The sequence below is a fragment of the Lutjanus erythropterus genome, chromosome 8 (assembly GCF_056507025.1).
Source record: "Lutjanus erythropterus isolate fLutEry1 chromosome 8, fLutEry1.hap2, whole genome shotgun sequence".
Classification (NCBI taxonomy): domain Eukaryota; kingdom Metazoa; phylum Chordata; class Actinopteri; order Lutjaniformes; family Lutjanidae; genus Lutjanus; species Lutjanus erythropterus.
In genome coordinates, this window is record NC_139324.1 from 30819498 (window position 1) to 30836118 (window position 16621).

A 16621-nucleotide genomic window follows, 5' to 3' on the forward strand; every position below is an offset into this window, starting at 1 on the left:
TTTTTGAAGAATTAAAGAATAGTTCATATACAGGGCTCAACAGTGTCTGCTTGCCAGCTAAACTATTAATCTGTTTTGATAATAAATTAATGATTAAAGTAAATTTCATGTGAAAATGTCAGGAAGTGCTGTTGTCAGCCTCTCAAATACGGAGATTTCCCACTTTTGTCTCTTTATTGTCATATTAAACAGAATATCTTGGGGGTTTGGACTGACAAAACAAGACATTTAAAGACCACTGTGGACTTTTTTTTTTTTTTTACTATTTTCTGACATTTTATAGACGTAGCAGCCCTAGATTAAACATAACAGTTAACTTTAGTCTGAATGCCACTAAGAAATTAATCATTTGCACAGGTGCAAGAAAAAAAAATAACTTCAGGCAAGTAGATTTTGAACAACAAAAAAAGAGCGTTTAACTTTGAACCCTGTAAAATGGCATTAAACAAAAGAAATAAACGATATATATATTTGCAAGTAAGATTTAATCGCAGGGAGACTGAAGAAAAAACTTACCTGGATTAAGAGCCACAAAAACTTCAGTATATCCAGACCTGAAACCATGAATCCTCAACTCAGATACAGAAATGTTTTAGTACAAATATTCCTGAGGCAAGGTTTCACAAACTGCCGGCACATGAGATTCTTTCCTCAGTCAAATTGTCCCTCTGATAGAAATAGAAATTATGTTTGTAGAAGGATAAAGTTTTGTTTTTATATATTCACCAAATGATTGTTGTCAGGACAGTTATAAACTGATGGTTTATCACAAAATCGCTGGTTGCCGGTACAGTCAGACACAAATTGCTGGTCTGTTGGACTGGGTGGACGGTTATTTCTCCTGCCGAGTTGAAGCACGTCCCAGCAGCAAAACACCTGTAAGTGTCTCATTTCTGAAAGTGCTGAATCTCAGCATGCGCTGCAGTAAGTACAGGGCAGGAGCGAAGGTCAGCATCAGGACCACCTGTTACGGATCAGCAGCGGACTTGACTAAATTACACATAGAGGATGATGAGGGCTCTTTAATCGTGCTTCATCATACAACACGTGCCCAATCAGTACACAGCAGCGGAGGAGAAGTGGGTATATAGATTCAGAGGAGGTGAGGAGTTCATTGAGCTCGTGCGCTGGAAGACAGTGGACTGAAACACAACAATGCATCCTACCTTGATCCTCCTGGGTGTCTTTAGCTTCTTGACACAGGTGTACACTCTACCTGTTCTGGTAAGTAATAAGAGTACTTTTACTTTTACTCATGGCATGCTTTGCAACCAAAAAAAATGTATAATAACGTGCTTAATTGTTTTAGTGCCAGTGTGCAAACACCGGCACTAAAACCTTTCCAAGAAGTGACTGAATTACAGTTGCTGCAAAACTCAGCTGCAAGTGTGTCGATGAGGAGCAGAAAGAGAGCACACATTACGCCAAATTTTAAGGTCTCTGCTTTAGCTTAATTCATGCTTCAGAATTTATTTTACAGGGACCGTTCACTACAAACTCAAAATTACATATTCTTCCTCTGGCTTCTAGTGCTGTTTATTCATCTAGATAGTTTTGATGTGAGTTGCAGAGTTTTGGAGATGTCTGCCTTCTCTCAAAAGTAATAGGACTAAATGTCAGTCACTGGTGCTCAAGGGATAAAAAAAAAAAATCTGTTAATCTCATGGTTGTTCCTTTTAATATCCTACCTTTATTTTGTCTTTGTTTTACTAATTTCTAGTATTTTATTGTTTTATCTAGTCTTATCTTCACTTTTCACTTCCTCTTTATCTAGTGTTTAGAGTTGTTCCCCATTCATTGATCGATTTTGTTTACCTTATCTTTTCATTTTGAGTTTTTATATCTCTGGTGTTTCCTCATTTATGACAGTGTTTCCTCAGTTTCTGTTTTTAATGAGTGTTGCTCTTATTTTAGTGCTTTATCACTCCTAAAGTAATTGCCGTGGGTGTGTGTGTTATTGTTTTATTGTGTTGCCTTTTGGCTGTAAAAAAAATGCGATATAAATTAAGTCTGTCTGATTGATCAATTGATTGATTGATTTTGTATTGCAGAATACTACAAGCACACATGAGGGAAAACTGCGGCTGAGAAGGAAATACTCAGGTGGGCCCTTGGAAAAAGTTACTTTCATGCACAGTTAATCGAGCATGTTAATAAATAATGGATAATGTGAGCAGGTCATTATTGTGAAATAACCCTTGACAGAGTGATGTGATAGTCTTGAATCATCCTGAAGTGATTTATTTCACAATAATGACCTGCTCACTGTACATTATCCTGATTATTACACTGCTATTTAGTCTATGATCAGAACTGTGGCCATGGCAACAGTCTGTTCTTCATAGCAACACAATCTGCTTTATAGAAATAACAGACCTCAGAATGCTGTAACTGACAAATTAAAAATGTTTTTTTTAACAAAGCAGTGTAATAATACTTGATCATTCCCATCACTGTACATTAGCCTGCTTATTACACTGCTGGTCGGCTACTTGCCAAAAAAAATCAATAATCTGATAGAAAATACTAATTTAAAAATTATGTAATTGATTTAAAAATAATTTTATTGCTCCTCCAGAGTCTATGATCAGAACTGTACCCATAGCAACGGTCTGTTCTTCATAGCAATGGTCTGTTATACAGAAATAACAGACCTTAGAATGCTGCATCTGACCAATTAAAATAAAGTATTTAAGAAAGCACTGTAATAATACTCAATAAAACCGATTATGAAAAATAGATTAGGACTATTAAATCTTTGTCTTTGTGTTCAGATGAAATTACAGACCGCGATCAGATGAACGCAATGGATCAAATCCTGCTGGTCAACAGCAGTAAGTAAGCTGTAAATTATATAAAGTTGTACGGATTTAAGATTATTTTAGTATAATATGGACTGATTTAATGTTTGTTTTTTTTTTCCCATCAGAGTTGCGAGCTCCCAGAGGATTCTCCTTCAGAGAGGGAGACATTGTGAGCTCATATATTCGGAGCGCCATCACCTGCCCTGGCAACACCTGTCTGTGGCCTAAATCAATCGATGGATTTGTCTATGTGCCCTTCATCCTCTCTCCACTATACGGTATGAATCTGCAGATTTAAAGAGGTGTTGCAAAGGCACTGGGAGTTCAGATCTTTCTGTTTAACTCTAAATTGTGTTGTTCTTTTAATGGTAGACGACATGGACAGAATCACCATAGAAAATGGGATGCAGGACATTTCTTCTGGAACGTGTATTAAATTTATTCAGCGCACTCATGAAGGCAACTTCCTGGATATTCAGCCAAGATATGGGTGAGTATGACTGCCGTGTGTGGCCTTTACTTGACTGTATATGTCATTGGTTCTGTCATAGTTGTCCGGGGACCCACAGGGGTCTGTGGCACTCTGCCAGAGTCTTTATGAAAAGGAGATGAATTAATTTAAGGGACAGTTCACCCCAAAATCAAAAAAACATATTTTTCTTCAGGCCTCAGGTGCTGTTTATCCATCTTGATTGTTTTGGTGTGAGCTGCAGTTTCATTTTATATTTTCTATTATTTATATTTCATGCATGTATTATATTTTTTTATTATATATTATCTAAAATGATTAGAAGCACTTTATTTCATGTATGTACTAAAAGGGAAACACAATGTCAGTGTGTGCATGTTATGGGTATTCTGTGTTGACATGGTGCAAATATTCCTAACACATGTTTAATATCTTTATATTATTACAACTTTGTCAAATACGTAATTCTGATTGGTCAGTTATCATCAAGGTCTGTTATTTCTGTATAACAGACTGTTGCTGTGAAGAACAGGCCGTTAGTGTAGAGTGTCAGGGTTTTTTGCAATAATGACCTGCTTATTGTGCATTATCCATTACAAATATTTCTCTTGTTTTATTCTTTCATGTAACTAGATAAAAAAAAAAAAGGGAGGGGTGTCAAATTATTCCAAAGAACATACCTGGTGGGTTCCCTGGTACATCTTTTAAGGGGTCCTTGGCTGAGAAAGAATTGAGAACCCCTGCTGCACATGATCCCTGTGTGGTGATTTTGCATTGTGATGATTTCTGTTCTGGACTCCCAGCTGCTGGTCCTTTCTGGGGCAGACCGGAGGAAGCCAGACGCTGTCACTACAGACTCCAGGGTGCATGTGGTCCGGAGTGGCGGCCCACGAGTTGATGCACGCCCTTGGCTTTGTGCACGAGCAGTCTCGCTCAGACCGAGACCACTATGTCTCGATTGTGTGGAAAAACATCATACCAGGTTAGGATGAATGATTCCCTCGTAACAATATGTTATTGCAGTCAGAATTCTTTTTTTTTTTATTTATTGTATATAATGTTTCCCATTTTTTTTTATTATCATGCAATCTCTTGCATGACTGTTTTCTGACAGATCTCTGCAATTCAGAATATTTGAAAAACATCTTTTTATGACTTTTTTATGACACAGCTATTATGTTTTCAGGTCATCCCAGTCTTGTAAATATGATATCTCAAGAACGTCTGGAGGGAATTTCTTCAAACTTGACACAAATGTCCACTTGGACTCGATGAACAGATTAGATTTTGGTGGTCAAATGTGAAATATCTGATATGCAAAAATAAATAAGGTGATTACATTTTATATCTAAAAGGTGACTTCACGATGTTCAGCTCTCTATCAGTCATCTGTACTCCTCTATAGAACTAGTCTCTAAGTGAAGACAACATGTTTCTCACTGAAGCTTATTCACTGTATAGTGAGAACTTCTATTCTGCCAAAAATACACTTGATACCTTTTAATATTTGATATAACCCTTTATAATTCCTTCAAAGTCATCATTGTATTATATGAGTCTGGCCAGTCAGTGATTTAAACTGTAACTTGACTGGTTGGTGGAGACAAACAACTGCCAGACAGTAATTCTATTTTTTCTGCAACCATCGACAGCTGACCAGTTCCTCCAGGATTTTACAGGCCTTTTTAGGGATTGTTGCGGCCTAAACTGCCTGATTTCATGGCAGCGTTTCTAAAAATAAAATGTGATGCATGTTGCAATGCTTTTAGGCATTTTTTGCAATGAAACTGTGGGAGCAAATAAAAATTGAAAAAAAAGTACTCTTCAGAGGTATTCCACAAAGAAGCAAAATCTTTTGGGAAATCCAACTCAGTATTATAAAATAAAAGTGCACAGAGCATTGATAAATGTCTCTTCAGTACCCATGACAAAATAAAAAAATCTAAATGCAAAAAAACTGTGTGTTAAAACAAAACACTGAATGAACATGTATGACGTTTGTGCAGGGGACAGCTGTGGTTGGTGGAACTTGCGGGAAGCTATAATGATTGGTCAAATTTGGGAAAAGAGTCTAGAGAAAACATAACATTCACGGGGATTAGTTGAATTTGCGTGAATTGTGGGACTGGCTGACTTCCCGTGCTTCTGAACTGACCACTAGGGGCCGTAAGTGATCAACAACTTCAGTTTGAAATCTAGTTTCAGTTTGGGACAACGTACGTGGAGGTCACGTTAATGTTTGCAGAACTTTACAAATGTCTACTGGTTGCATCTGGCAGTTGCGGTGACATTGCAGTAGGTGCTTCACCACATGTTGCCTGGTAGAGATTTGTACTCTACTGAGTGACCTCTTCTAGTATTGTTCTGATTTTTCAATTTCCCCATTATGGGACTAATAAAGGATGAACTTATCTTATGTTTTGACAGAGCAAATGCATAACTTCAGGAAACAGGTGACAAACAATCTCAACAGTCCGTATGACTACGGCTCCGTCATGCACTATGGAAGGTGAGCTAATCTTTGAGGCAACATAATTATTTGGTGTGTGTTGATTGGGCATCACAATGCAATATATTACACTTTATGTATCTTCTGTGCAGATATGCCTTCTCTGAAGATGGTGGACCAACAATAATCCCCAAACCAGATCCTTACATCCCCATTGGCCAGAGAGATGGACCCAGTGTTCTAGATCTTCACAAAATTAATGTCCTCTACAACTGTGGTAGGTGAACTTACACATAAACTGACAGAAAAATAACATTCAGAATAACTGATTAAAGTTTCCGTCTGCTCTCCACCGTAGGTGCCAACGAGTAACTGGACTCCAGGGTGTTACATGCTGTCATAGTCTGTTCAAATCTGCTCTCAGGTCATGTCAGATGCGGGAAATGGTTTATTATAACTTCTGGTCTTTCAGTAGTGCAACATCACTTTATAGCAATTTCATTTTCCTCTTTTAGTCTTTTGAATCATCACAAATTCTACTCTGTACTTTAAGATTGTGTTCAGTCAGTTCAGAGTGCGATCTACTTATCTGCGATTAAGGTAAATGCAATTAAGAAACAAGAAAGAACTGAAAGCTGCATCCCTCTAATATAACTAAAATCAGCACTCTGACACATTTTGACGTACCAGTTAGATCACTGCATCTGTTCTCTCAATCAGTTTCTTATATTTTATGCCTCCTCAGCTTCTGTCCACTTTAAATAAAGAAAATGCAACGGTAAAAGTAATGGTCTCTGTCTTGCATTGTGGTTCGGACACTTACTGATGCTGCTTTCATGTGGACTATCCTAAATCACAGATCCCTTTGCATGCATTTATGAAAACAAAATGAAGAAAATAAATACTTTTTTTTTTTAACCTTACCATTCTACTGCACTAACCTCTGTGAACATCAAGAGTTTTAAATCAGACAAATAAAATTAAACAAATACAACCACTGGTGCAATTTGTGCTTTTACACCAGAATTAAGAATCACATTGTACCAAAAGATATCATTTCCAGCTCTTCAGAGAGGAAAGGCCAAGAAACAGAGCAAATATTACATAGGTGAGGACAGTTGACTGGCACGGTGTGTGGCGTTAATGACATGTATTCCCTGTGCTGACAATGAGTGAAAAATGGTCTTATTGGTTCCCAGGTGAGAGCATGAAATGATGAAACACTGGTAGGAGTCACAAGAAATAATTATTTGTTATTATCAGTGGTGGAAGAAGTGCTCATATCCTTTACTTCAAGGTAGAATGAGTAGGATTTGTCAGTTGCTGTTTATAAGGGGACCAGAATGATAGTTATTTGGCAAGTCTCATTCCCAGGATGTCAAATACTGACGTTTTGGTTTGGTAAAACCTCCTGAACACAGTGAAAAGATAAGGAGGCACAGGCGGAGGGCAGGGTCTATATGGGTGCAGGCGCTGCCACACACCTCACATGATGATAGAGGTTTTTTTTAATAGCCTATGCTTTCTTTTTTGGGGAAATGTTGAATAGTAAATAGCAAAACATAATATCCCAATGCTCAGTATTTTCTTTATTTTCTTACAACACAAATATGAACTTTAAAGTTGCCACTGGGAAAGGTGGGGCTTATTTTTTTTTACTTTATATACAGTCATGTAGCTTGTGAATTTCACCATTGCGGTCGATTAAGTCTCATCTTTATCCATCCTGATGGTGTAAGAAAATATAAAAAATATTGAGTATCGGGATATCATGTTTTGTGATACTGTATCGATTCTTAAAACACTATCGTGATATTCATCCATCTTCCCTGTTCAGATTGGACAAAAAAAAAAGTTTTTAAAGTGAAATTTTATGCATATGGTGATAGTTTTCTTAAAATAAGATTGAAAAAAGCAAAATATCACCTTGCTTACAGTATCGCAATATACTGAATCGTAACCCGTGTCGTGATATGTATTGTATTGCCACATTCTTGCCAGTCACAGCCCTCACTAATACATCAGAATTAATTTGTTGATTATCGCCAGTGACTTAAGTTTATCAAACAAAGTTAATGGGATAAAAAATGACAATATTTGCCCCTGAAATGTAGTGGAGTAAAAGTATAAAGTAGTATAAAATGCAAAATACTTGAGTAAAGTACCTCAAAATTGCACTTACTTACAGTGCTTGAGTAAATCATATCTGTAATGTAATGTTACTTCCCACCACTGTGTGATCATTATTTTTAAGTTTAAATTTTAAATAGCCCTTTAACACATTCCTGGATTTAAAGTTTAAAGTGCTCTGAAGAAAGTTTGTAACGAGCTTCAAGTAAAGTAAAGGAGAGTAGAGTACGTGATGGCGGCACGTCAGTGGTGTAACGTTAACGGTCATGTGCCCCCCGCGCCATTCGGTTCCTTTATACCCAGCGGAGCCCGAGGGGGGGAAGGGAAGCTAACGTCTACAGTTGCTGCTGCAGCTCAAACATAGAGACACACACTCATTGGCATAGGCTCACACGCTGTAGACCGTAGCTAGCTGGTTAGCGCCAGGGCTAAAAAAATCTCATTTTAATATACTCATTGTCGCTAAAAATGAGCGATAACGACAAAGGTTACGGCGAGCGGGTACGTATAATCTTTGTGAATGCTTCGGTTTTAATGTTTTTTTTTTAACTGAGCTAACATAACTGAAAGGGAATGGTGCGTTAACGCTAACAGTTCTCATATTGTGTTGGCTAATGCTGGTTAGCTAACATTAGCTAGCTAGCACAAGTCTAGAGTCTGCCGTTACAGGATTATCATTTATTTATGAAACAAGCACAACATTTCAGTTATCATTTGCTAACATTGCATGATAACAGTAAGCTACAGGCAGTGTGCAGTAACGTTAAATAATACCGTCTGCTAGTTAGCTGGCTAACACTAGCTTACAAGTGTTAGCTAGGTCACGGGCCTCGACTGTTTGTACGAGAAATGCAGTGCAAAGACTGTGCTTGCGATGCCAACTTTAGCCAACCAGCCAGCCAACCCAGTTATTAAACCCACATATGTGAATGATCAGATTGAACGTTTGGATGTTTATCGTTAACATTATGCATTTATCTGCATAATTTAGCTACGTGGGCGTTAAGCGTCAGACATGTTTTCTGTGTGCAGAAACCGAAAGGAATGTCGCCTCTGTGCCGACATTATATTAATTCTCCACGAGAAATTCGTGTAACACATTTGAATCTGGTTATGTTTTTTTATGGGTTTAAGCTATATTTGGACACAGTGGACAAGATGTAGATAATGTGATGTGAATTTACGTTTGCTAAGATTAATCTTGGAGTATAATGATTTCTTTGATTTGGGCGCGGTAACTTGTCAATCAAGCCACATAACGATGCTAAACATTATGGCCATTTAAAACGACAACAAACGGCCTCAAGATTTTTCTTTTCATTTGCATTAACTTGCACACTAGCCATAGGCTGTACCTTATATAAACATGGCACTGTACTGCGAGAAGCAGGTCGCCATGTTGACATGTTACTCATAACCCTCTGTTATACCCTCTGTAACCCTCTATGGACTAACCAGTTTGCCTGCAAATGTGGTTGAACTGAGAACAATTTGCTCTTATTCAAAACCACTAAAATCGAAGTGCGAGTTACCTCCACCACAACCAGACTGGGAGTTTAACTTTTTAAAATGTGAACATTTACCAGCTGTTGACTGATTTGCAACAAATTCAAATTCACCAGCCACACAGTAGTAAAACCTTCATTTGTGTCTGTGCAGAGCACTGTAATAGTCAGCTATGTCTTTGAATTTTGGCCTGTTTGTGCCATGTCAGAGTGCAAAATTATTATTTTTGTTCACTGGCCAAATTGTTACTAAATGTTCAAGTTCTGAACACTCAGTAGATTACCATTGTGTTTTTTTTGCTAGTGAGTGAAGCAAATTTCCCAACCACTTGCATATTTTTACCAGCATTTGGCTGGTGTTAATTTTGTGCCCAGCACCCATCATTTTCTCTGGCTTGCTGGCTCTCAAACTGTGTGTCATAGAGCCACTGCAGGGGGCAACACATATAACCAGGGAAAATTTTATTATTTCTGTAAGGAAAATGAACAAATTAAGAGATGCAACCAGTGTTTTATTAAAATTCAACTTATTTTATAAGTTGCTCACCTTAATTGTTAATGATTGATAAACCATTTTAGGGTGGGGGCATGAACTTTTTTGGTCTACTGAAGGGAGGCATTTCTCTTTTGAAAAAGTGTGTCTCTTTACTCTTAATATATGTGCTGAAGATTGGACCATAAGGTTCCATGTGTGTTTTATTGGTGTAAGTGATGCAAGTCAATACAAATGAGTGGCAGCAGCATCTTGAGGTTGTTTGGGCTATTTTAAGTCAAGATTTATTAAATTAAATTGAATCTTATTCACATTCAGTGGTTATACACTTGTTATGCTTTAAAGGCCACTGTACAGGAATTATGTCAATTTTATCCAATTCAAAGAGATTCAAATGGAAAGTATTCATAGAGTTATGGGTAATGTATTTCTGTACCAGCCTGTGAATGTGTATAGGGCAATATTATTTGTTCTGTTGTCCTGATGCTTCATGTGTCTGACACCCTATTTAAGTGTAAAGGTACAACCAGAGTGGAAAAAATAGATGAACGTGTTCAGTCTTGGCAGCAGTTATTAAGATGATCACACCTTCCTTTATTGATGTTGGCATCTTAGATGCTTCATGTGCTTCTCATTTAAATTGGCCTATAGGACAAAAGTGAATGTTGAACCACTGAAAGTGAATTATTTTTAGAACTAACATTAAAGATCTGTATTATGTGGTCTTAAACATTCCCATGCATGTTATAAGATGGTAATAACACATTAAAAGTTGAATGAGGGTGCAGTTTTAATTGTAGTCATATATTCTTCATCCTTTTCTTTTTCATAAAGGTTAAGGTTGGACGAAGACAATGCGGAAGAAGTCTCATGTCTACTTTATGTTCAATAAAATGAAGCTCAGATGTGTGAAGCTGAATTGTTGAATGCATGCTAAAACATGAGGAGGGAAGAAGTATGGGCAGTGTGTGAGATGGGGGAAGTAAGAAGAAATAAGACAATTGAAGAAAGAAGAATAATGTGAAGTAATGAAGTTACAGAAATGAAGTTAAGGAAGTAATCTGGATAAGGTCACTGCGCTAAGTAATTTTCTGGTCTGTTTGTCAAATGCGTGCATGTTCTTATTATTGAATACAACACACATTAGATTAAATCATTACATTTTTTTACACAACTGACAAATTTCTTTTTTCATCATGTTGGCAATTAACTTATTGATTAATGTAATCATATTGTTGTCATATTACCCATAGTTACAGAAATGGCATTCCTAATCACAATCCTACATTTGTTCTTTTCTGTACTTTTCACAGGATAGTTGTAATTCTTAACTACATATAATTATTTAAGGCAAATTTCTCAGTTTGGTCTCCCACTGGTACTAATAAGAGGTGTGTTGGTGTGTGTGGTTCGTTCAGGAGTCTCGCTCTGAATCCAGGAGCGTGAGTCCACGAGGCTCTGGGAAGTCTGCAAGCCGCTCCCCAGCTCGCTCACCTGCCCGTTCAAAAGAAGGCTCCCGCCACTCCCGCTCCAAGTCTCGCTCTCGGTCCAGGTCAAAGTCTGGGTGAGTGACAATTTATTTGCTCTTACTGTGGTATTAAACTCTTTCCTTGACATTTTTTTTGTTATTCAGTTTATTCTAAATAGCTAAAATTATATGTGGAACTAAGTCACTTATATTCAGGGAAATGGCACCCTAATGTACGCTGTCAAAATCCTATCAAATTTGTACATATTTAAAAGGATGGACAGATTTAATAGTTATGTTGTTATTAGGTCCCCTTTTCAAGTCTAGACTGTTTCATGGACTTGAAGGCTCGATATTTATACAAGTTTTTAAAGGCATTTTAAGACTTTTTAAAGAACTGCAAGTAGACCAACAGTGCTCCAGTAGCATGTTTTCATATTTCACCAAGTTTTTTTTTTTATTTAACTCTACTGCTAACAGTTGAGTCGTAAACAGCCGTACAAATGCAAATTCAGTCTTTTTAATCATTTTAGTTCTTGCTGAGGAGGTTGTTTCTGATTGTTAGCTACCATGTTAGCATCTTTGTGTTCGTGTGGCAGACATGGTGGGAAATTCACATATTAAATGTGAATATCTAGCAGCCAACAGTACCAGCTACTCAACAGTAATTTGAGTAATTGTTTTGTGTGTGAAATCAACCAGCCACTTTTATATTTTACCAGTATTTGACTGGTGGCTGTTGCTAACTTCCCACTCCGCTGGCAGCCGATGCTAACATAACGCTAAGAGGCAAGCACTGAAAGATAGTTTCAGGTTTCTTGAAGTCATAATCTTTATTTCAGTCACAGGCAAAAACCTGAACCTGTCCTTTAGTAGAACGAAAGTGCAGACTAATGTCAGGAAGCTGCCGTTAGCTGGCTAGCAATGAAATAAGGGTAACAAGGTCATTAAACTCCTCAGCAAGGTCTGAAAGGATTTTAGAAAGGCTTGAATTTGCCTGTCAGTTTCCATGACAAGATGATCAATAAAATCCTTGATCCTCAGGTTTCTTCTAAACATCACATTTTGTGACTTTTTTCCATCTCGTCTCTGCTCCTTTTCACACAGTCAGTGAGCGGTGCAGCAACATGACAAAGAAGGTGAACTTTATTGGACCTCTTGTGTGCTTTCTAAGTGCTGATTGGCTCACAGAGGTAGAACCTTATAGAACCAACTTAATTTGACTTTGCAAATAGAACCTTATTCTCTAAATAAAAACTCCCAAATTGCATACACAAAATGTTAAGTGATCAGAGCATAAGAAGGTGTGAAAAACTCAATTTGGACAAAATTGTAAGATAGAACCTTATAAGTCTAAGGGGATGATTAGACAGACTGAATATGTAGATGCTTGACTGTCTTTTGAGGCAGTTGACTTGATGAGACAATAGAACCAATATGAATGTGTGGTGCATTTCTGTCTCCACAGGTCCCATTCCCACCGTGGCTCACGCAGACACTACAGCCGATCTCGCTCCCGCTCAAGGTCCTATCGCCGCCGATCTCACAGTCGGTCCTACAGTGGAGAGCGTCGGCGCAGGAGTCATAGCCGCTCACCCATGTCCAACCGCCGCAGGCACATCGGCAACCGTGTAAGTGCTCCATGGCTCTTGTGGGTACAAGAAGTTTGTCACATTTTTAAAGCTCAGTTAGTTTTGCCTTTGCTCTTCCTCTGAATATATTCATCTTTATTCAGGGTACCTGCAGTGTCTTAAAAGTATTGAATCTAAAAATGTCAAAATAAGACCTTAAAGGTATTGAATTTGTTTACAAGCGTCTTGTATTTTTTTTTCTTGATCTTTCAGAGGCTTATATATAACCTGTAACATCGTAACATTTGTTTCCAGCAAAATATTACTGTGTTTATACAGTGACTTTACTGTTGTAAACATCACTGTTGCTGGTGTACAAACATTTACTTATATTTGAATAAGTAATTATTTAGTCATGAAATAACAATAAGTGCTGTTTTTTAAGAGTCAGCAGAATCCAAAATTCTAGTGGTTTATGCCTACTCCAGGCAATGTGAATATGAGTATTATAATAAAATATTTTCCTAAATTCAGTTAATTGGTAAATAATTTTCTAGGGCTTTGAATTCATACTGATTTTCCGCTATGTCTTTAATACTTTTGCCAGTATGGCCATGAAATTGGCCTTAATTTAATTCCCAATGATCTTAAAAGTCTTAAATTTAGCTTGAAGGTACCCTGTTATTATCTTTATTCAATAATAATAAAGAAACTCAGTCATTGAAAAACCTTTTTTTATTTTGAGTTTGAAGGACTCTTCCAATGATTTATTACATTAAAGTGCATGAAAATATCATAATCTTGATGGTTTTAAAATTGCAGGCTAATCCAGATCCAAACTGCTGCCTGGGAGTATTTGGCCTGAGCTTGTACACCACAGAGAGGGACCTGAGGGAAGTCTTCTCCAAATACGGCCCTCTGGCTGACGTCTCCATTGTGTATGACCAGCAGTCGAGGCGCTCCAGGGGCTTCGCTTTCGTTTACTTCGAGAATAAAGATGACGCGAAAGAGGTATAGGAATATGAGTTGACAGATGATCCGGTCAGACCTGTTCTTGGAGTGTTTTCTGGATCTAAGGAGGATATTCATGTTTGTTCCCTGTCAGGCAAAGGAACGAGCCAATGGCATGGAGCTGGATGGTCGTAGGATCAGGGTGGACTTCTCCATCACAAAAAGACCTCACACCCCGACTCCTGGAATCTACATGGGCCGGCCCACATAGTAAGACACCTGAAACATACGCACTGTTTGTGTGGTTTAATTAGAGAGGTAAAACAAAACATGTGACATGATGTTTTGTTTTTTTTTTAAGATCCATTTTCAGATCTAATCCATCACTGAGAAAGATGAATTTCTTAAATAAAAAAGTGTGAGTGGACATCCTCCAAATAGGGCATTTTTGGAAGATCTGATAAAAATGTTTTTGCCTGTAAGGAGCTAATATTGCTGTCATTTATTTAGAAGGCAAGATAAATGAGCACCCCAAGTTTGATGATGTTATCTAATCAATAGTCAATCTACTGAGAGCATGAACAGCACGTCATCCAGTTTTGTTGCTGCTAAGGCTCACTTCACTTGAGCGCCGCACAACCGTACTATATAGTCACCAGCATTATTATGACAGAAGTGGCACAAAGCATAATATTGTGAACGTGGATGCTTTGGGTAGTGAATCGATTGGTTACTGTAATTAATTTCAATTTAAGTGAAAAATTAAGCTTGAAAAGAATTGTAGCTGTGAAATAGTAGAATTGCATCATCAGCGGTAGGTAAGCACATCCTCCAGTACTGTATGTATCATGTTAGAAACAGAAATTATCTTAGTAATTAATTAATCTAAATCAGAATAGAGCCCTTGCATCTTCCAGGTGTATTTAGGAGTCCTTAAATTGAGTTGTCTTTTCAGATTTAACTGAAAATAAAATAAAATGATTCTGTTAAGTATCATGATTATTTTTCTATGATCCCTGAACCAGTTTTTTAAATTCCTGAGTCATTTTTTTTAATATGTAAAGACCCAGTGCTTGGTCTGTTAACTAGACACCAACACACAATTCCCATTGACATGCTAACAGAAATTAGCATCTTATTAATGTTATCTTAATTAACAGATATTTTACTTCACATGCTTAACATAAAAGGGGCATAAAATCTGCCTGTTATTTTAAAACAAACCAATAGCTGCTGATTTACTTACCAGCTACAGCAACCTTGAAGGGTCAAAACTCAAAATACAGCATCTGCATGAAAGAGACATTGCATGTAAACAGAGAGCAGCACATATTTTATATTTCATCCTGCATTTTACTTTTTTTTATGCAAATCCAGGATTTTTGAAAGGATGTTTTCAAGTTTAACTTCATATGTGAAGAATATCTAGTATTAAAAAAGCAAATCAAAAATAGTACATCATAATACCTAATCCAAATACTTCTCATGGCCTACCTGAAGCACTTTTATGGCCTATCAGGGGGCCGCAGCCCACACTTTGGGAGTCACTGAAATAAAACTAAATCTAATAAAGTCAGAAACCCAAACAAAGTCTCATCTTCGTGTTGTCCTCTGTGCAGCGGTGGAGGTGGTCCAAGTGGTCCTCGACGCTACTCACGTGACTACGACCGTGGATACGACCGCGGATATGACAGAGGCGGCTATGATCGCTATGACGACAGGGACTACTACAGATCATACAGGTGAACATGTCGATCTTTTTAGTGATCCTGCAGATTCTTATTGAGGAAGTGATTCTCAGCTTGTGGTGTTTTGATTTACTGTTTTTTTTTTTTTCATTAATACCCGTTGAAGTCGACAAATTTGGAAGGAAGAATTTCTTTTGTCTCGTTTCAGAAGGCGATCTCCTTCACCATACTACAGAGGGGCTTACAGGTCTCGGTCCAGATCACGGTCTTACTCTCCCCGTGAGTAATTCTCATTAATTATTAAGAGTTTTATTGAGGCATTCAACAGGTTGCAGAGTGTTTTGTCTAATGACTTGTTTTCGTTTCACAGGTCGCTATTGAACGTTGCTGTCAAGACCATCCTCTTCTCAAGCACAGACAGGAAATGTTTTCTGAGTGGTATGATTGATTTCAGAGTAGATCTTCTTTCTTCTGTTCGCTAATGTACATGAGCAGTAAATGTGTGTGGAGGTCAGTTGTGAAGCAGTGTCATTCGACATGACTCAAGCGGTCCCATCTTGTTTTTAATTTTAAATGTACAGGCAACATCTGCCGTAAATTATATATCAGTGTTTTGATTTTTTTTCTTCTTTTTTTTGTATACAACTTGAGTGAAAATTCATCTTTGAACCGATTAAAGGAAGATGCATTTTTTCACTGACTCATGTCCTTTATTATAGACAAGGATGTATTAAAGCCTTCAATAGATCCTTTTCACATCAACAGAGTGAAGACAGGTGTTAATGACACTAATTAAGGCCCCATTCCATTTAGCATTGCAGAGCCTTTACAGTGAGCCAACATGCACAGTAGCAGCAGCTTGACTGTTTTTGACCTGAATACAACGGAGACTTGATTAGTATCATTAGTAACACCTGTGTTTATACTATTTCAAGCCAAAATGGCAGCTGTTAAAAAGGTCTACTGCGTTATCTGCTTCTACAGAATTTCAGTAAAACTGTACAGCTTCTTTTGAACTGTTAAATCAACAAATGGATGAAGGTGGCGGCATGAGCTGACTTGTCAAGTTTAAAATGCCTTCCTCTTATAGACT

The 16621-nt window shown here is 37.5% G+C and overlaps 2 protein-coding genes across 3 annotated transcripts; both read left to right on the forward strand.

Moving 5' to 3' along the window:
- The first annotated feature begins 1155 nt into the window (after positions 1 to 1155).
- On the forward strand, positions 1156 to 6312 carry hce2l1 (high choriolytic enzyme 2-like 1). The gene is made up of 9 exons (XM_084724103.1): positions 1156 to 1224; positions 2052 to 2103; positions 2775 to 2834; positions 2930 to 3082; positions 3177 to 3294; positions 4077 to 4255; positions 5701 to 5782; positions 5875 to 5999; positions 6081 to 6312. Exons 1-9 carry the CDS (start codon positions 1156 to 1158, stop codon positions 6092 to 6094), a joined length of 852 nt encoding a protein of 283 aa, XP_084580229.1. The 3' UTR covers positions 6095 to 6312.
- A 1881-nt stretch (positions 6313 to 8193) lies between these two features.
- tra2b (transformer 2 beta homolog) lies at positions 8194 to 16221 on the forward strand. 2 transcript variants are annotated; one of them, XM_084725275.1, is made up of 8 exons: positions 8194 to 8353; positions 11269 to 11414; positions 12787 to 12949; positions 13712 to 13900; positions 13995 to 14110; positions 15460 to 15582; positions 15740 to 15807; positions 15899 to 16221. In XM_084725275.1, the coding sequence occupies exons 1-8, from the start codon at positions 8321 to 8323 to the stop codon at positions 15907 to 15909; spliced, it is 849 nt and encodes a 282-aa protein (XP_084581401.1). In that variant the 5' UTR covers positions 8194 to 8320; the 3' UTR covers positions 15910 to 16221. The 2 variants fall into 2 exon arrangements, with proteins under 2 accessions (XP_084581401.1, XP_084581400.1); XM_084725274.1 differs by having other exon boundaries at positions 8195 to 8353; positions 15737 to 15807.
- Positions 16222 to 16621: the final 400 nt, after the last annotated feature.